The 22,203-nt window shown below is 40.4% G+C and overlaps 1 protein-coding gene across 2 annotated transcripts in view; it reads right to left on the bottom strand.

Annotated features, from left to right (window-relative positions):
• LOC118767118 (shootin-1-like) overlaps positions 1-21,887 on the bottom strand; it is a 288,093-nt gene extending 266,206 nt beyond the window's left edge. For both annotated transcript variants that reach the window (XM_036511177.1, XM_036511179.1), the window contains exon 1: positions 21,810-21,887. In XM_036511177.1, coding sequence (XP_036367070.1) covers positions 21,810-21,876 — 67 coding nt within the window. In that variant the 5' untranslated portion in view covers positions 21,877-21,887. The remainder of the gene's footprint in view (positions 1-21,809) is intronic.
• Between the last annotated feature and the right edge of the window lie 316 nt (positions 21,888-22,203).

Genomic DNA, 22,203 nt, shown 5'->3' with positions numbered 1-22,203 from the left:
AATCTTTGATATGCCTAAAACAGAAGCATAAACATTGTAGATTAAATTCTGCTTTGACATAAAGTTTGGAATTACTCTTTTGGATTTTAAAATTGAATTTGTTCGCTTTACGAAGATGTATAAAGTAATAACTATATTCTAATTGTCTGATTTATATACTTATACGCATATAATTTTGTATGCGCATGTATATATATATGTATATGGCGATGTTTCGGTTGTCGTAGCACATGTTTCCGTCGATTTCCTCCGTCGATTTCCGTAAAAAATGTAAACACTGAATCGGCCATACATACATACATACATACATACATACATACACACATACATACACACACACATACTTACACACACACACACATACATAGATACATACACACACACACATACATGCAGACATACATATACACATACACCGAGTAAAAAATTACACTGAATCGGCCATACATACATACACACACACATACATAGATACATACACACATACATACTTACACACACACATAGATACATACACACACACACATACATAGATACATACACACACACACATACATGCATACATACATATACACATACACTGACTAAAAAATTTCAGTTATCTCTCTCTTTCACACATTACTCTCTCTGTCTCTTCGCATACACTAACAGAAGCACTTCACTTACACAACATACTGTCTGTCTCCCACACCCCATCAAACACACACACGGGGACTTCAAAGAGAAATTTCCTCGTCATAAAATCGCTTCCTCTTAGTCTCTTTCGCTCTCATTACTTATGTAAAAAAATAAAAGTTTTTTACGGAAATCGACAATCGACAGAGGAAATCGACGGAAACGTGTGCTACGACAACCGAAACATCGCAATAATATATATATGTATATATATATATATATATATATATATATATATATACATATATATATATAATATATATATATGTATATATATATACGTATATATATATAGACAAGACTTCTCTCAAACGGCAAACTCAAAGAGCAGGATTTCACCTTCTTTTGGCAGGGAAGAGATCCAGAAGAACCTCGCCAACATGGCGTTGGCTTTGCAGTGAGAAACTCACTACTCTCCTCAATAGGACCACCATCGGAAGGCACTGAGCGTATCCTCTCACTGCGCCTCTCGACTTCTTCTGGCTCAGTACATCTACTCAGCATCTATGCTCCCACTCTCTACAGCTCAGAGGAGACCAAGGACCAGTTCTACTAAGATCTCAACTGTGTCATAGAAAATATACCAACGACTGAAAATATCTACCTTCTAGGGGATTTTAACGCTTGCGTGGGATCTGACCATGATTCGTGGCCCATTTGTGTTGGACACTTTGGTATTGGCAACATGAATGACAATGGTCAGAGACTACTCGAATTCTGCACATACCACAACCTGTGCATCACAAACACATTCTTTACCAAGAAGCCATCCCACAAGGCATCCTGGAGACATCCAAGATCTCACCACTGGCATCAACTGGATCTCATCATTACACGGAGATCCTTTCTGAATTCTACTCTACTGACCCGCAGTTACCACAGCGCAGATTGTGACACAGACCACTCACTAATTAGAAGTAGGGTGAGGATTCTGCCTAAAAAAGTCCATCGCTCCAAGAAAGTGGGCCGACCACGCATCAACACCGCCAGAACCTCGGACCCTACACTGCGAAAATGTTTTGCTGCTTCTATCAAGGTTGCCCTCAGTAGCTGCCCAACCTCCTCTGCTGAAAGTAGGTGGGACTATATCAGGGAAGCCTTGTATACGACATCAATGGATACTTTCGGCACGAGAGAAAGGCAAAACCCAGATTGGTTCAATGCTGGGCTCTTAGAGCTGGAGCCAGTTATCGAAGCAAAGCGTGCAGCTCTGATGCAATACAAGAGTGACTCTTCTACAAAGTCACTTGAAGAACTCAGAAAGGCACGAAATAAAACCCAACTGACAGCTAGACGCTGTGCAAATAGGTATTGGCAGGAAATCTGTCAGAGTATCCAGTCAGCTGCTGACAGGGGCGACACCCGTGGGATGTATGCCGGTTTGAAGAAGGCCCTCGGTCCATCCGCAACTAAGTCAGCCCCTCTGAAATCAACTACTGGAGATCTCATCAGGGATCAAGGCAAGCAAATGGATAGATGGGTGGAGCACTACCAGGATCTCTACTTACGGGAGACTACAGTGGCTGAGGCTGCAGTCGAGAGTGTTAAGATCTTGCCAGTCATGTGCGAACTTGACAGTCCACCATCTATAGCAGAGCTCACCAAGGCTGTTGACTCCCTAGCAAGAAATAAGGCTCCGGCAAAAGACAGCATCCCCTCAGAGATCATCAAAGCCGGCAAAAACACCATCCTGCTTCGGCACCTTCACGAGCTTCTGTGTCAGTGCTGGGAAGAGGGTACAGTCCCTCAGGATATGTGGGATGCTAACATCATCACGCTTTACAAAAACAAAGGTGACCATGGTGATTGTAACAATTACCGTGGTATATCCCTTCTAAGCACTGTTGGAAAGACCTTTGCCCGCGTTACCCTGGCCAGGCTACAACTACTTGCTTCTCGAATCTATCCGGAATCGCAGTGTGGCTTTAGAAGAAACAGATCAACTATCGATATGATATTCTCCATACGCCAACTTCAGGAGAAGTCCAGAGAGCAGAAAATGCCATTATATATGGCCTTCATTGATCTAACAAAGGCCTTTGACTCGGTAAGCAGAACAGGCCTCTTCATCCTGCTCCAAAAAATCGGATGTCCACCAAAGCTGCTGAGGATCATCAAGTCTTTCCATGATGACATGCAAGGCACCATACAGCACAACGGTTCAACATCAGCCGCCTTCCAAATAAAAAACGGGGTAAAGCAAGATTGTGTCCTCGCTCCTACATTGTTTGGCATCTTCTTCTCGCTCTTACTTTCACATGCCTTTCAGACATCAGATGATGGAGTGTTTCTGCACAGTAGAAGTGACGGGAAACTGTTCAATCTCTCGCGCCTGCGTGCCAAGACCAAAATCAGAAACGCCCTGATCAAGGAGATGTTATTTGCTGATGATGCCGCTCTGGTAACACACACAGAAGAAGCCCTCCAAGGGCTCATTAACTGTTTTGAGCAAGCATGTAACGACTTTGGCTTAGCTATCAGCCTTAAGAAGACCAACATCATGGGCCAGGCTACATCGGACATCCCAAACATACATATTGGAGACCATGGATTACAAGAGGTGGAGAAGTTTACCTATCTGGGCTCTATCGTCACCTACAACCTATCCCTTGATGCTGAGCTCAATATACGCATTTGCAAGGCAGCTGCTGCGATGGCCCAACTCTCCAAACAGGCTTGGGACAACAATAAGCTGACCAAGACCACGAAAATGAAGATCTACCAGGCATGTGTACTCAGCACTCTACTGTATGGAAGTGAGACCTGGACGCTATACACACGCCAAGAGCGTCGCCTAAACATCTTTCACCTGCGCTGCCTCCGAAAAATCCTCTGCATCAAATGGCAGAATCATATCCCCAACAAAGATGTCCTCAGGCAAGCAGGAATACCAAGCATGTTTGCACTCCTCACACAAAGACGTATGAGATGGCTTGGGCATGTTAGCCGTATGAAAGATGGCAGAATCCCCAAGGACATACTCTACGGAGAGCTTGCTAGGGGTACTAGGTCTGTGGGTAGACCGATCTTACGTTACAAGGATGTTTGCAAAAGGGACATGAAGGCCTGCAACATCAATATTAGCGGTTGGGAGGCAGTTGCCGGCAACCGTGGAGAATGGCGACGTACCGTAAAAGAGGAAATACAAAGGAGTGACAGAGAGAGAGAGGAGAAATGGAAAGAAAAGAAGAGATGTCAACAAGAGACTATGGCATTACAACCAGCCAGGAACAGTCTTCGCTACATTTGCAGTACCTGCCAGAGGGAGTGTTTGTCCAGGATAGGACTACACAGCCACAGCAGGAAATGTATCAGGACATGAAATATAAAAGCCGGACTAGACTACTTTATGCGCAACTCCATTGTCTCCCGAGACAGAAAGGATGCCAACCAACCAATACGTATATATCAATTTCCACATACACAAGCATACAATAGATCCACGTGAAAGTACATACAATAAAACCACTTATACATAAACTAAACAAATACTAGTGCATTCATGAATGTATGTACATGCAAACCTACCTTACACAAAGCTACATATTAAACAACAGATGTAAATGTACACCAATATACCTATACAGCTCCATATACATACAAACAAATACAAGTATATAAGGAGTATACATATATACACACATGTATATATAACTCCACAAGTAATTATACATCATAGTTTAAATATGTAAAATACTAGTGCACTCATGAATGTATGTACATGCAAACCTACCTTACACAAACTACAAATTAAACAACAGATGTAAATGCACACCAATATACCAATACAACTCCATATACGTACAAACAAATACAAGTATATCAGAAGTATACACATATATATATAACCCCACAAGTAACTATACATCATAGTTTAAATATATAAAAACATAAATTTATGCAATCGTTTCTTGAGTATTTTTTAGTCTTCTGTTAGATTGGTTCTTAACTAAAAATAAACCATCGTCTCTATAGAGGCTGCCATTTAATTCAGGAAATTCTCTACTTAAATTATCTAATAAATAAATCCTTACTAAATCTGTCGTTTCCGCTAAATCCGGCGAACCCAAATAAGTCAGGCATATCCTTTTTAGCCCATAATCTTATTATAGAATTCTATAACTGTTTTTCTTGCTGTGAAAATTACCTTAATTTCCTTCATGCTAATATTAGTATTGCAAAAATTTTTAAAGAGCTTTGGCCAATCCATTACTATTCTATTAATTATTAATTCTATTAATTATTTTGATGTTAATTGTAACCTCAATACTGGACTCCATGAACTTTATGTGAAACAAAATTCCAATTTAAGATATACAAACAACTCTAGTAATCACCCTCCACAAATTAAAAAAGCACTACTACTAAACATAAGTAAAAGGATTTCTAACCTTTCCTTGAATGAAGAGATATTTAATAGACATAGTGAAAAGTATAACTCCGCATTACACAGGGCAGGATATAATAGTAAAATAAAATATATCCCCAATAGCAGCCTTAACACTAGGAATAAATTATCAACTACTAATAAACACTGGTTAGACATGCATAACAATAATCCAAATAAAAAGAATTATCACAAAAATAATATTCATATGAATAGAAATAATACTAATAATAGTGTAAACGGGATTAGAGATCATATATTAAATATTAATAATAATAATAGAAATAGTAAAGTTAATAAGAGCTATTATAATAATAATAACTACAATAAAGCATTTAGTCAAAATTATAATAATAAAAATTCTACTGATTATAGAAGAAATAATGAGAATAGAGAATTTATAAATAATATAGATAAACTGTATAATCAAAATAATGTAATAGATACACTGTGGTTAATAATTCCATATGCTATGCAAATTAAAAATAACATAGTAAGAAATATTTTCAACTTAATAAACAAACATTTTGGAAAAGGAAAGAACAAATACTGGGATATAATTAATAATAAAACTATTAGAATAGGATACAGTTTTACTCATAATCTGGCCATCATCATATCCTCAATTAATAATAAAAAAACTTGATTATTTCTATCTAAATAGAAAAAATAATTTAGGTAACACAAATGTGTCTTACTATAACTTAAGATATAATAATTGTAGAAATATAAGTAATATTAATCGAAATGGAATCTATAGTAATAGCAATACTATAACGAGTAATAATAGCATAGATAATATTAATAGAATTAGTAATGATAACACTATAAGTAATAATAATAACATAAAATATAGCATAAATAAGAACAATAATATCAATAATAACATGCCGGTGGATATGGGAATAGTAAGTAATAATGATAATAATATTAATAATAATAATGATAATAATGCAGTAACAATTAATCATAATAAAGTAAAGCAACTACAACAAGCTAATAGGTGCAATTGTAGGATTAGAGAAAATTGTGTATTTAATAATGACTGCATGAAAAGGAGGTAGTATATCAATGTATAGTAAGTACACAATATGATAATAGAGTCTATATTGGGGCTACTAAGAATAATTTGAAACAGAGACTTAATTATCACAGATATACTTTTAAAAATAGAAATAGGAGTAATTCGACAGGGTTAAGTGCATATATATGGGAGCTTAAGGATAAAAAAAATTAATTATAATTTGCAATGGAAAATACTTATATCTGCACCAGCGTATAATAATAAGAATAGAAAATGCTCATTATGCATTAATGAGATTTTCTTTATAATTAGGACTAATCTACTGATTATTAATAATCTTAAAGAACGTAATGATTCATGTCATCATAAAATGGGGTATACTTTCTCCAGATAAAATAATACTTATTATAAAATACCCTTTGAAATAAATACAACTAGTTATTATGAGCATTTTTACTTTATTATATTTAGGAGTAAAGAAATTGTAATGGGTTATGGGCATATCATTGTATATGTATGTATATGTGTGTAATATATGTATTTGTATGTGAATATGTTTATATATTTACGTTTATACATTTATTTTGCAAGATTCTTGATGTGAAATCGTGTGTTGACCATTCCTAAATACAACGACAATTTATATATTTATATATTTTTATATAAGTGTTTATTTGTGTGTACATATTTGTACATTCTTCATGTACTTGTATTTGTTTGTAAATATATCCTTATATTTAAGTATATTGATATGTATTTACACTTGTTATTTAGTATATAGTTATGCATAAAATATGTGTCATTGTACTAACCATCTTGAGGTCAATAATGGATTTGTATATATGCATATGTGTATATATATATATTTATTTATTTATGTATGTTTATTTGTGTACATGCATGTGGTAGTTTTAAGTATTATTTTATGTTATTTTTCATGTATATTAGATCTTGTGAATAGACTTCGGTACACTTTCGTGTATGTGATGATTGTATAGGTTTGTATGTATGTAGGGATAGATATATGTATATATGTGTGTATATATATATATATATATATTATATATATATATATATATGTATATATATATAGGTATATACTCGCATGTATGTGCATGCATGTAGTCTGGCTTATACTGCTATTGGTATTATGTTTTTACATATTTAAACTATGATGTATAATTACTCGTAGGATTATATATACATGTGTATATATATGTATACTCCTTATATACTTGAATTTGTTTGTATGTATATGGAGCTGTATAGGTATATTGGTGTACATTTACATCTGTTGTTTAATATGTAGCTTTGTGTAAGGTAGGTTTGCATGTACATACATTCATGAATGCACTAATATTTGTTTAGTTTATGTATAAGTGGTTTTATTGTATGTACTTTCACGTGGATCTATTGTATGCTTGTGTATGTGGAAATTGATATATACGTATATCATCATCATCATCATCGTTTAACGTCCGTTCTCCATGCTAGCATGGGTTGGACGGTTCGACCGGGGATCTGGGAAGCCAGAAGGCTGCACCAGGCTCCAGTCTTATCTGGCAATGTTTCTACAACTGGTGCCCTTCCTAACGCCAACCACTCCGTGAGTGTAGTGGGTGCTTTTTACGTGCCACCTGCACAGGTGCCAGGCGAGGCTGGCAACGGCCACGGTCAGATTGGTGTATTTTATGTGCCACCGGCACGGAAGCCAGTCGAGGCGGTGCTGGCATCGGCCACGAGTCGGATAGTGCTTTTTACGTACCACCAGACCAGGGATCCTGGCTGGTTCAATTCGATTTCGATTTCGCTTGCCCCAACATGTCTTCGCAAGCAAAGGGGGTTGGCCATGGGTGCCTGTCGTACGTCGGATTGGTGTAATTTTACGTGCCACCGGCACGGAAGCCAGTGGAGGCGGCGTGGCAAATCGCCACGATTCGGATAGTGAGTTCTTTTTACGTACCACCAATATATATATATATATATATATATATATATATAATTTTAATCCAAACGGGAAACAAAAAACAACAACAATGGAACAATTACAGTATTATTATTAATAGGCGCTCAGGAAAAGGAAGCAGGGAGGTATGACGTTTCGAGCGGAGCTCTTCGTCGGAAACATAAAGAAGGAAGAGAGAGGAAAGAAAGATCCCAGAGCGGGCAACAGGAAAGAGAAAAAAGACGACTGGTGTTTACGAGTTGCACATGGTGAAAGGCGGATGTTTACGAAAACAGAGCAAAGTGGGTTTTTAAAGGCAAAAGAGTGGAGACAAGGTTGGTAACGCAACAGATGTGTGTGTATGTGTGAGTGTGTGCGTGTGCGTGTGTGTATGTGTGTGTGTGAGGCGAGATGAAAAAACAAAAAATATATGTGTGTGTTAGTGTGTGCGTCTGTGTGTAGGCGTGTGAGGTAGGGCGAGATAGTGGTCAGCTTAGCAGACAAGGGTCAGTAGTAAGAAAAAGAAGGAGGAGGAAGGGAGGGAGGGGAAGGGGTGGGGGCGTATGTAGCGTGCCAGCGTGTGTTGAGTAGTAGTGTGTGTGTGTGTCCAGTGTCGTGGTGGTATTAAATGGCGAGTAGATTGAATGTGTGTAAGAGTAATGTATATATTTAAGCAATGTGTGTATATGTGTGCGCGTGTGTGTAACGAAAAGGGGGGGGTTAAGGAAAAAGGACTCCAGCTGAGGGGAAGATGGAAGAGTGGTCCCGCGGAGACGGGCGTGGGAAAACCCAACGACACGCGACGGTCCCAGGAACGGGCGGGAGGTCTTGTCGGTCCAAGAGCGAGGTGCCTGCGGAGCGTATGCGTACGCGAACCGGCGCAAGCGCGTGCGTGCGCGAGCCTGCGAGTATGTGCGTAAGTATGTATGTGTGTGGATGTGTGAGTGTGTCTGTGTGTATGTCCGGGTGGCAGTGTGTCCGATGAATGTATGTGAGTATGTGTGTATGTATGTGTGTGCATAGATGTATGTCCGTGTTGTGTGTGGTGTGTGTGTATGTGTGTGAGTGTGTATGTATGTACGTGTGGGTGTGGGGAAGTGTGTGTATGTGCATGTGTGTGCGCGTACATACAGGTGTGTGAGTGAGTGTGTGTGTGTGTATGTATGTGTGAGTGTGTATGTATGTGTGTGTAGGATGCATGTATGTGTATGGGTGTATGTATGCGTGTGTGTATGTATGTGTACGTGCGTGTGTGTGTGTGTATGCGTGTAGGTGTGCGCGTGTGCATGCATGCATGCATGCATGTGCGTATGTGTGGTGTGTGTGCATGTGTGTGGGTATATATGTATGTGCGTATATGTGTGTGTGTGTGCGTACATGTGTGTGTGTGTGTATGTAGGTGTGTAGGCGTGTGTGTATAGGTGTATGTATGTAAGTATGTATGGGTGTGTCCGTGTATGTGTGTGTATGTATGTGTGTGTATGTAGGTGTGTGGGCGTGTGTATATGTGTGTGTATGTAGGTGTGTGGGCGTGTGTATATAGGTGTATGTGTGTATGTCTGGGTGTGTCCGTGCATGTTTTGGTGTGTGTGTGTATGCATGTGTATGTGGTGTGTGTGTACGTGTGTAATGTATGTTGGTGTATGCGTGCGTGTGTGTATGTAGGTGCGTGTGTATGTGTGTGGGAGTGTAGTGTGTGTGCGTGTGCGTGTGCGTGTTTATGTTGGTGTGTGCGTATGTGAGTGTGAGTGTATGGGTGTTTGTCATGCATGTGTGTGCGCGTGCAGGTGAGTGTGTGTGTAAGTATGTGTGTGTGTATGTTTGTGTGAGTGTGTATGTGTGTATGTCTGTGTGTATGTATGTGCGTATAGGAGTATGTGGGTATGTGTGTGTGTATGTATATGGGTGTATGTATGTATGTGTGTGTGTGTGCATGTGTATAAGTATATGTGTGTGTGCGTATGTGTGTATATGTGTATGTGTGTGTGTTTATGTATGTGTGTATGTATGTGTGTAGGCGTGTGTGTGTAGATGTATGTATGTATGGGTGTGTGTCCGTGTGTGTTTGTGTGTGTGTGTAGGTAGATGTGTGTGTCTGAGTGAGGGTATGGCTGTGTAGGTGTGTGTGTGTATGAATGTAAGTGTGTGTGTATACAAGTGTAATGTATGTATGTAGGTGTGTGTGTGTGTGTGTATGTGTACGTGTGCGTGTGTATGTGTGTGTGTGTATGCGTGTGAGTGTGAGTGTATGGGTGTATGTCTGTGTGTGTGTATGTCTGAAGTAGGTATGTATGTGTATGTATGTATGTGTGTGTGTGTGTGCAGGTATGTGTGTGTGTGAGTAGGTGTGCGTGTATGTATGTGGGTAGGGATGCATGCGAGTGTGTGGGTATGTATGCATACATACGCACGCGCACATCCGAAGCAAGCCCACACACACGAAGCGCGCTCACGCACACAACGCACAAGCAGTACAACGCAAGCCCAAGGGGCCGACCAAGCCCCCAGCGCGCGCCAAGGCGCGCGAGCGCAAAGGCCCTCGAACGCCCCGCTACGCGGGAACCGAGGATCCATCAGCCAAAACCGGAAAGCAGAAAAGAGGGGGGCTGCCTGGATGCAAAAAGGTGTATGTGTGTGTGCATTCAGTGTAAGGGTGTGCATGTGTAGGTATGTATGTATGTATGTGCCTACATGTATGTTTGCATGTGTGTGTGTGAAGTATGTACGTGCGGTGTGTGTGTGTGAGTGGTGTGTATGTATGCGTATGTATGTGTGTGTGTATGTGTGTATGTATGTCTGTGTGTGTGTGTGTGTGTGTGTAAGTATGTATGTGTGTGCGTATGTATGTATGTGTGTGTGTATGTGCATGTTGGTTTGTATGTTAGTGTGTGTTAGTATGTCTGTAAGTGTGTGTGATTAAATGTGTGAATGTATGTACGTAGATGGGTCTACGTATGTGTGTGTGTGAACAGGCGTGTGGGAGGTAGGTGGTGTGTGGTGTGGGAGGTAGGGGGGGTGTGTGCGTGTGGGAGGTGTGTGGTGTGTGTGTCCACAAAAAAAAAAAAAAAAAAAAACGGATTTCAAGAGGGGGCTGTGTTAAGTCCGTGTGGGGTGGTAGTTTGTAGGGTGAAGATGTAGCGTTGCTCCAAGTGGAGCCTGGAAAGTGGGCGACCATGGTGGGGGGCGAGACCAAACACTGAGATGTCATCTAGGGAATGGCCGGCCGAGCGGAAGTGGCGTGCGACGGGAGAAAGAGAGTGTAGGCGAACGTCCCTCAAGTGTTCAGTGAAACGGTCGGACAACCGGCGTCCCGTCTGTCCTACATACAGCATCCCGCATAGGTTGCATTTAATGCAGTAAATAAGGCCAGACGAGGTGCACGTAAAAGAGTGCCTAATGCGTACAGTGTGCAGGTTGGAGCCGGTGACAGCGGTGGTGTTGGTGATGAAGGGGCAAGTGTTGCAACGGGATCTAGAGCAAGGGAATGATCCGTGTGGGGCTGAGGGGGAAGGAGAGAGGGTGCTGTGGACCAGGAGGTCACGCAGATTGCGGGCTCGTTTGAAAGAGGACAGGGGTAGGTTAGGGAAAATGGGGGGGTGGTGGGATCAAGCTGGAGGCGACGGAAGGCACGTAGTATCTTGCGACGAAGGGGTAGGGTAGAGGGGTGGAAAAGGAGGGGGAAGGGGTGCGGTTGGGGGTGGGCGGGGGAAGGAGACAGGGCGGTAGTGCGGTCGATGCGACGGGCGCGGGTGAGGGCATCAGAGAGGAGTATGGGTGGGTAACCTCGGAGTCTGAACATGCGGGCCAGGTATTGAGATTGGGTCTCGAAATCCTGGTCGCGGCTGCACAAACGTCGGAGGCGGAGGAACTGGGAGTAGGGGATGGCTCGTTTGGTGTGGAAGGGGTGGGAGGAAGAGAAGTTGAGATAGAGGTGGGAATCCGTAGGTTTAAAAAAGGCGGTGGTGGTGAGAGAGCTGGAGGGGTGATCGATGCGGAGAGAGATGTCAAGGAAGTTGACAGAGGTGTTGGAGATGGTGGAGGTGAATTGAAGAGAGGGGTGAAAGTTGGAAAGGAAAGAGATGAATTGGCAGAGAAGTTCACGGGAAAGGGAGGTGGCACCTACGCAGTCGTCGATATAGCGACCGTATAGTTCGGGGGTCGGCCCAGAGAACTGGGAGAACACTTGGGCCTCAATGTAGCCAAGAAAGAGATTGGCGAAATTGGGGCCCATCCTAGTTCCCATCGCGACCCCGGACACCTGTTGGTACGTTTCCCCGGCGAACGTGAAGCAATTGAGGGTGAGGACGAGCTCAGCCAACGGAGAAGGGTGGGGGTGCTGGGGGTGGGGTCGGGACGACGGTCGAGGAAGTGTTGGAGGGCTAGGAGACCGTCATTGTGGGGAATCACTGTGTACAGGGATTTTACATCTAAAGTGAAGAGGAGGTGTGAGGGGCTGGAAGGGAAGGAAAAGGAATTGAAGAGACGGAGGGCGTGGTTGGTGTCGTGTATGTGGGATGGGAGGGCTGCGACTAAGGGGGACAGGATGCGGTCGAGGTATAGGGAGATGAGTTCAGTGGGGCAATTACAGGCAGAGACTATGGGACGGCCAGGATTAGAGGGTTTATGGATCTTGGGAAGGAAGTAGATGGTGGAGGTGCGGGGTGTGCGGACGATGAGGTTGGTGGCGGTGAGGGGGAGAGCGGAGGAGGAGATGAGGTCGTGGATGGTGGAGGACACTCGCTGTTGGTAGGAGGAGGTGGGATCGGAGGGGAGGAGGCGATAGAAGAGTGGATTTTGAAGCTGGTTGAGCGCTTCCTCCCTGTATAGGTCCGCGCGCCACACTACCACTGCCCCGCCTTTGTCCGCCGGTTTGATGACAATGTCATCACGACGGCGGAGGTGGCGAAGGGCAATGGATTCGGCCCGAGTGAGGTTGGCTCGGCGGGGTCTTGGTTCAAAGTTGAAACGGTGGACCAAAGCGTTGCAGTCATGTACAAACGAATCTAGGCTACTGAAAAGGCCTGGGGGCGGCGTCCAGATGGATGGACGACGCCCCAGCTCCAAAAGGCAATCCTGATTGTTGTGACGCTGCGGGGACGCGTGGTAGTATGCGCGAAGTTTGAGGCGGCGCAGGAACAGGTTGACGTCCGCCCGAGTCTCGAACTCATCACAGTGGCGCGTGAGTGGCGTGAAGCGGAGACCCTTACTGAGGAGGGAGCGCTCAGCGGCGGAGAGGGGGAGGTGGGGGGGTATAGTGACAACAGCGCGAGGAAGCGGGGTGGTGGGAGGACTAGGGGCAGGCGGAGGGGGTGCAGGGGTGTGAAGGGGAGGGTAGGGGTGGTTGGGTGAAGATGGGTTAGGCGTAGGAAGGTCACGGTGGGGGGGGTGGGTCCGTGGAAGGGTGGGGTAGGTGCGAAGGAGGGGGGGAACAGTGGGGGAGGATGGGGAAGGGGGTGAGGGGTTGAGGAGGAGGTGGAGTTTTTTGTTTTTTGTGTGTGTGAGGTGGTTGTAGAGTTGGTGGTTGAGATTAAGAATGAAGCGGAGGATAGGTTGGGTGAAGAGTGGAGGGCAGAGGGCGGAGAGAAGGAGGTAGGCCTGGGGAAGTTGATGGTCGAGGGAGTCAAGGAGGGGGCGGGTGGAGCGGATGGTGGCGCGGAGGAGGGAGCGGGAGGTACGAGCGAGGGTGGGTTCGATGAAGGGGGAGGAATAGGGGGTAGCGTGGAACTTCAAGAGGAACCCGCGGGGTGTGACATGATGGCGGAGGCACCGGCTAAGAAAGAAAGATGACTCGAGTGGCGGGTTTTCTTAAAAAGCAAGCGGGAAAGTTTTATAGCAGGTGCGGAACATTGTGGGGGGAAGAACGCGAGGTAGCGGCTGAGGAGGGATTGAAGGTGTTGGACGAACGAGTGCAAGTCAGGCATGATGAGAAGTGGTGGCAAACAGGTAAAGGTGGGTGGTGGCGAAACAGGAAAAAGGAGAGACAACAGGAAAACAACGAAAGAAGAAAACGGGTGAAGACGGTTTGAAAACAATAGAAAAGTTGAAAAAAGTTGAAAAAAGTCAGGAAAGAGATTTGAGAGTCAACGGACAGATTAGGTAATGATTTTCAATCACGGTAATGGTGGTACTCCGGAAGAAGGTTGCGGGTGATCCGTAGGTCAGGAAGAATGGTAACAATAATCCGTAGGTGCAAAAAATCCGGGAGTTGGTATCCAAGGTACAGGGGGTCCGTGTAGGCGCGCAGTGGTATAATTTTAATCCAAACGGGAAACAAAAAAACAACAACAATGGAACAATTACAGTATTATTATTAATAGGCGCTCAGGAAATGGAAGCAGGGAGGTATGACGTTTCGAGCGGAGCTCTTCGTCGGAAACATAAAGAAGGAAGAGAGAGGAAAGAAAGATCCCAGAGCGGGCAACAGGGAAAGAAAAAAGACGACTGGTGTTTACGAGTTGCACATGGTGAAAGGCGGATGTTTACGAAAACAGAGCAAAGTGGGTTTTTAAAGGCAAAAGAGTGGAGACAAGGTTGGTAACGCAACAGATGTGTGTGTATGTGTGAGTGTGTGCGTGTGCGTGTGTGTATGTGTGTGTGTGAGGCGAGATGAAAAAACAAAAAATATATATGTGTGTGTTAGTGTGTGCGTCTGTGTGTAGGCGTGTGAGGTAGGGCGAGATAGTGGTCAGCTTAGCAGACAAAGGTCAGTAGTAAGAAAAAGAAGGAAGGGGAGGAAGGGAGGGAGGGGAAGGGGTGGGGGCGTATGTAGCGTGCCAGAGCGTGTGTTGAGTAGTAGTGTGTGTGTGTGTCCAGTGTCGTGGTGGTATAAATGGCGAGTAGATTGAATGTGTGTAAGAGAATGTATATATTTAGCAATGTGTGTATATGTGTGCGCGTGTGTGTAACGAAAAGGGGGGGGTAAGGAAAAAGGGGACTCCAGCTGAGGGGAAGATGGAAGAGTGGTCCCGCGGAGGCGGGCGTGGGAAAACCCAACGACACGCGACGGTCCCAGGAACGGGCGGGAGGTCTTGTCGGTTCCAAGAGCGAGGTGCTGCGGAGCGTATGCGTACGCGAACCGGCGCAAGCGCGCAATATATATATATATTATATATATATATATATATACATATATATATATATACATATATATTATATACATCTAGTGTATGTATGTATTCAATGGATGTATGTTTATAGTCTTTAACGTATGTATATTTGTTTATGTTTCTAGAGATATGTATGTGCGTACAAAGTATTTTGATAGTATAAAATCTGATTGGAACTACTTATGTTTGCTTTTTGTAATTATCTCTCCATGTATAATTGTAGACATACTTATTAATAGAGTTAATTTTGTAAGCATTTGTATTGATGTAGGAATGTAGGTGTATGAACATATGTGTATGGATATGTGTGTATGTATGTATGTTTGTTTGAATGTCAGGTCACTTTCGATTGCTACTAGTAACATGTAACCAGTACACCCAGTACAACCTGTTGCATGGTCGGGCCGTCGGCGACTAATCCGGCAGCCCCACCAAGCTTGCTTGGTGAGGAGGGTGTTTATTGGACACCCTGCGGGATGAAAAACAAAACCCGTCAAAGGGCGCAGTAACTCTTGAGAGTCAACGGCCATCCAATAAATGTGTATTTTTTTTTTAAGACTTAAGGTTGTATCATGCTCAGGGACATAGAAATAATCGGACTGAATACCCGATCGCGAGGTTAAACCATTGGGAGTGAAGGACTCCTAGCCTTTGTTAGGGCATACTTCTAGGAGAAGGTAACTCTGGTAACTGGGATAACTCCGACATAAAACCTGCGGCTCAGTGGTTACCGATGATGTTAACTTGTTCTTCTTTTCAGATTATGGCTGATGTTGCTTAGTGAGTGGGATTGACTCAGTGTACAGCCTTTCCTCACTTTAAAAAAAAAAATGATTGTTGATAGTGCTGTGAGTCTCAACTGAATAGCTGGCTGTAGCCTTAAAAAGCAAATAAAAGTCACATTCGATCACAGCACCAATAACAGTTAAGCTTCGTGCAATGGCCATACTCGATAACCAGGGGCAGCCATCATGTTTGAATGTGTATATGTATCCGTTGATGTGGATTGTAAGAGGGACTGTGTGTGTGTGTGTGTATATATATATATATATCTATATCTATATATATATATATATATATATACAAATTGAGATAGGGGTTGTAAATGCAACCCTCTATGGGATAACGTATATCCAATATACTGCTAGTGAGGTACCCAACAAAGTTAATACATAAATGTTAATGATTGCGATGCAATCAATTCATTTACTGTATTATATGGGCAAAGGTAAAATGATTTACCACAAATTACTAATACAAGATAAGAAAATGGAGAAATACATCTAAATCAAATATCAATTACCAGATATACTCAATCACATACTTTATTAAACCACCACATAAGAGACTGTAGGGTTAAATATAAAAAGCAGAACAAATCAGTGTACATAAAGGAATGTACATAAAAAAGTGTACATAAAAGAGTAATGTTGTATAATAAGTAGTATATATATAAAAGAGAATATAAATACAAGTAAATATAAATATAAGTATAAATTAGATCTTACAGCTGTTTCGGCCATGTCGATAATTATGTCTCATTTTACCAATATTAGCCCTTTATGGTTGGTCAATATATAGATATAAATGAGACATTAACAAAAATATCACAAGGCCTCTTCGGAGATTATGTAATATAACTCAGTCTACATATATACCCACATGGGTGTGGGTGCGTACCCACAATACAACATATATATATACATATGAGTGCATATATTCACACTCCTATACATATAAAAATATACATTTACATAATGATATAAATAAATAATATAAATTAGTAAACATATATGTGTTCCACACTCAATGTCTCAGTTTTTCGACTTAATATTGTGATAATAAACATACACAAATTAATACCTAGATGCAAATATACATATTCAATAGTACATTATATTACTTCATAATAGTTTCTAAAGTGTCATTAAATTTAGTATCATTATCGTTGTCAATACCATTAATTTTATCATTGTTATCATTCATAATATTATTAATAACTCTTACATTATGATCCAGAGCGGAATATATGTATGTCCGTGTTCCAGTTAATAATTTTCTTTATGACATAAATACACTATTTGATTTGAATTTTAAAATTATCATTATCTTCCTCACGGTTGGTCAATTGAGAATCGTCCGACCTCCACCACACCGTACAAGCAAAACGTACACATCCACCTTTTATATATATTCTACTTATTATACAACATTACTCTTTATGTACACTTTTTTATGTACATTCCTTTATGTACACTGATTTGTTCTGCTTTTTATATTTAACCCTACAGTTTAACCTCCTCAACTATTGCACCTTCTCCCCTTAATCCTTTCCAATCTTTACAGGTGTTGCCTACCCCTCTCTCTCTCTCCCATTTCCCTATCTCTTCTCCCTCACTTACTGCTACTCACCTTGTGCATTGAGGTGTCACCTGGATACCTCATCACCTCTGTCTATTTCTTTGGATATACCATTAATTCATTCTCATTTTCCTTCCTAAATGTGAAAAGCCATGTAGAACCTCTACAACAGGAACCTGCTCCTCTCTAACTGCTTCTCTCATACCTTAACCCCATGTAAGGATGCACCACACTTCCATCGGTTTTGTAGACTTGCAAACTGCAAGTCTCAATAGTGTGTGGCATGAAAAAGTACCCACTACACACTGTGAAGTGGTGGGTATTATGGAAAAAGCCCAAGGCTGATGATAGCAACTATATTATTGCCAACTGCGAGAGACAGTCTTTCCACGAAACACGATGCAGTCTAGAACATGATAGCAAAAAAGAAATCACCTACAAAAGAGGTTGACTATACTGAGACTGACAGATCAAAAATAATATTTATGGAACTTAAAAATTAAAACTGCTACAAAGTTAAACCACTTTCTATATAAAGAAATACAATCTGGCTTAACAACACTCTACATGGTCTTGACATAACATTTGAGAATCCCTGAAATATACTCTTTTTAATGCTAAAACTGTATAATTAATGGGCTCCTTATTTGAAATATATGACAGAACAGATTAGTATCCATTGCAGTTTTGCCTGAGATATACCACAGACAGGGGCAGACCTAAGGGGAGTCTGAGAGGCACGTTCCCCCACTCAAGAAAAGAATTTCACCCTTCTAAATAATTTTATTAGACCCTTTTCTTCTGGAAGTGTATTCCCTTCTGACATTGTGCCCTCTCTTCTAAAAATTCCTAAGAGCTTATTATATTGGTGGGATATCCTGCAGGTATGTACTCTTTCTCAAGTGGATTACATTGTTCATGTTTTACCTTTATCCATAATTTATTTTTTCATATGATAGTGTGGCGACACAAATTGATCAGTTAAACAAGGTAATGAAATACTGCTGTTTTTTTGCAACCTTTTACTATTAAGGGATTTTTTTAGCTAGTTGTGACATTTTATGATGTAATGAATACAATTTCCTCTGAGAAAAGAAACACCTCTCTCTTTCTCTCCATCCCTCCCCCTCTTATCATCACCATGGCCACGTCTATTTTCCTGCGCTTTGATAAATAAAAGATAATTCCAGTCATGTCTAACCATGTGTAGACAGGTCAGGAATGTTATATTTATCATTTTTATTCTATTTTTATTGTACTCATTGTAGAAAATGCAACAAGAAAGCAAGATATTGTATTAAGAGCTCAACTCATTTAAATTGAATGTATTTACATAAAGTTTATCTTATAATTAGGTTATAAAAGCAAGATACATTATTCCATGAAGTGGGAATAATTCTCTATTTGCTTGTTCTCAGATCATATAACAAGTTAGTTTGTGTTCAGGGGCTAAAAGCATTTTGAGCCCTAATTATGAAGCTCAGTCTTAATTGCTGCCATATTGCATAATGTAACGAATAATTTCTCTGATGCTGTTTGCTTTTTTTAGCAGATGAACTGGTATGTGTCTCAGAACTGGTTTTAGATAACTCGCTCTTTTAATGTTACCAATTTATTAATTAACAGCTAATTAATAATGTTTTTAATTGTTACTAGTTAATTGGAATACATCAATGGCATCTAATGAAAAATCTTGAAAGGCCCTAAAATTTTGGGAAATATGCTGGTTATGAATTTTGATGCACCAAACAGAAGGCAACACACTTTATTGTGCATTAGCAATACTCTCTGACCATTGTGTATATACACATTCAAGAACATTACAATAACACCTTCCAGAATATAGCTGTTGCAGTTATTAGGGGTATACAATGGGAGAATCAAAAATGTATATATTAACCTTTAAAATCACAAATTAACACCTATGAAGTCTTGTCGAAAGTTCCACTGATTTAAATATCTCACTTAACCCTTCTTGTTATGCAAATTGTAGCAGGTTTTATATTTATTCTTTCTTTCAATAAAATTGTTTTCATTGTTAAGGTTATGTAATTATAGAGTAAATTCATTTTTCTTTGTGTTCAGCATTTTAATGACTTTCATCACCCTTTTCATTTAATTTACAAAGAGCTTGTTAATTTGAAGCTATGATTTAAAAAATATTTTTTATGTATTTTTTTTTTTTTTACATTTTTAAAAATTTCAATTCCAGCTGGAAAAAGTACTTTTGTAAAAGCTTATCTTGAGCCTGCTAACTATGTTCATATTAATTGTGTAAGTATGTATTTTTTCCCTTAAATTTTCTTTGCAGACAACAGTTTGACACAATGGTAAATTGTTGGTAAACCAAAGCTAATAGTTGGTTTTAATCTCCATTTGGAATCACTTCAGTTAAGTAACTAATGGAAAAAAAAAGCAAAAGCAACAAAAAAGTGCAGATGTGGCTGTGTGGTAAAAAAGCTTGTTTCCCAACCACATAATTCCAGGTCCACTCCCCCTCATGACACCTTGGGCAAGTTTTTCTACTATAGTCTCAAGCTGACCAAAGCCTTGTGAGTGGATCTGATAGCCAGAAACTGAAAACAAGCCCATTTTATTAATATATATTTATATACGTATACATGTGTGTCGGTATTTGTCCTCCACCACTACTTGACAACTGGTGTTGGTGTGTTTATGTCACCATAGCTTAGCAGTTCAGCAACGGAGACCAATAGAATAAGTACCAGACTTTAAAAAAAAAAAAGTACCAGCGCTGATTCCTTCAACTAAAAATTCTGCAAATCAATGCTTCATCATGGGCGCAGTCTAATGACCGAAAAAAGCAAAAGATAAAAGATAAATGCTTTACTTTTTCATCTACCTCATCTTCCCTGTAAATTGGAAGACTCTATATCAAAAATTTGAAAAATGCATAGAGTTGACACAAATGAAATTGTTGAATTTCATTATTATAGGTTTATTGCTATAAGATTTTGTGTTCTAAGTTTGCCATGTTCAGATTTATCTTTCCTTATTTATAGTTAACTAGCAGAGGTACCCTGCATTGCTCAAGATTAAAATGGCATAGTTTTTTATTGTTTTGCTTGTTTCGGCCATGCGATTGTAGCCATGCCAGTGGCACGTAAAAAGCACCAACCGATTGTGGCCATTGCCAGCCTCACCTGGCACCTGTGCTGGTGGCATGTAAAAAGCACCCATTACACTTACGGAGTGGTTGGCATTAGGAAGGGCATCCAGCTGTAGAAACTCTGCCAGATCAGACTGGAGCCTGGTGCAGCCTCCTGGTTTCTCAGACCCTGGTCGAACAGTCCAACCCATGCTAACATGGAAAACGGACATTAAACGATGATGATGATGATGATGATGATGTGTAGGCTTTTGTGAGAGGTTAACTATTTCTGTTCACAACCACATGATTTGGAGGTTTGGTATCTATGTGTGGAATCTCAGGCAAGTACCTTCTACTATAGCCTAGGCTGACTGATGTCTTGAGTGAAAAACTGAGAAATTTCCAGATGGAAACTGTATCATTCATATACATACATACATACATACATACATACATACATACATACATACATACATGTATGACAGACAGACAGACAGACACGTGCACAGATAAATACATATATATGAAATTATATATTAGTGTATGTGTGCCTATTGTATGTTTACACAAGTTTACAATAGTAAATTTATGGAAACTGTTGTTCTATGTTTATGTCCTATCACTTAGCAGTTTAATACAGAAATCAATAAAATCACAAGACAAAATTAACTGCTATGGTCAAAATGATTAACTGAAACTTATCAAGCTGGTGCCCCAGCATGGCTGTAGTCTGGTAGTGTGCAGGAAAAATGCTTAGCAGCATTTCTTCTAGCTCTTCGTTTCTAAGTACAAATCCCACCAAGGTCAACATTGCCTTTCATCCTTTCTGATTTGATAAAATAAAGAACCAGTCATGTATTGGGATCGATATAATTAATTAACCCCCTCCCCTCAAAATTGGTAGCCTTGTGCCAAAATACGAAACAGTTACTAAAACAAGTAAAATAACAAAAGAATAAACCAGGGTTTTATGGGACTTGACCCTGCTTCTTTCTAATTTAAATATACAAAGAAAAGGTTTTATAGAAATACAATGTAAATAAATAATCTTTGTTGTTAATTAGAAATTAGAAACAATATTCATAAATAAAGTAACATAAAATTTATTTACTTTTTTAATGAAAACAAAATTAAAGAAAAGTGAGAGAAAAAAAGCAACAAAGACATTTTCTTCAGAATTTGTTTTTGAATTATCTTACCATTCTGAAGTTCATTTAAAGTATTATCAAGTGCTTCCAGTCTGAAATCCCCACAGGAAAAAGTCATAATGTTCAGGTATCTTTAGCAAAACGAAGAAAAACAAAGTTATTTCTGTGATAGCAACAGTTGATATAATGATAATTAATAATGTCTCATTGATGACACCATCACCACTACTATGACCACCATTACCACCACCATATTAACAACAACAACAACAATAACAATAATGTTTTCTGCTATAGGCATAAAGCTAGAAATTTTCAGCGGGGGCGGGTGCTAGGTGATTACATCAATTCCAGTACATAGCTGGTACTTACTTCATTGACCTTGAAAAGATGAAAGGCAAAGTCAACCTCATTGGAATTTGAACTCAGAATATAAAGACGTACA

The sequence above is a fragment of the Octopus sinensis genome, linkage group LG19 (assembly GCF_006345805.1).
Source record: "Octopus sinensis linkage group LG19, ASM634580v1, whole genome shotgun sequence".
Lineage (NCBI taxonomy): Eukaryota > Metazoa > Mollusca > Cephalopoda > Octopoda > Octopodidae > Octopus > Octopus sinensis.
The sequence above is the reverse complement of the archived record's forward strand: the minus strand, read 5'-3'. Positions and strand labels throughout refer to the sequence as shown.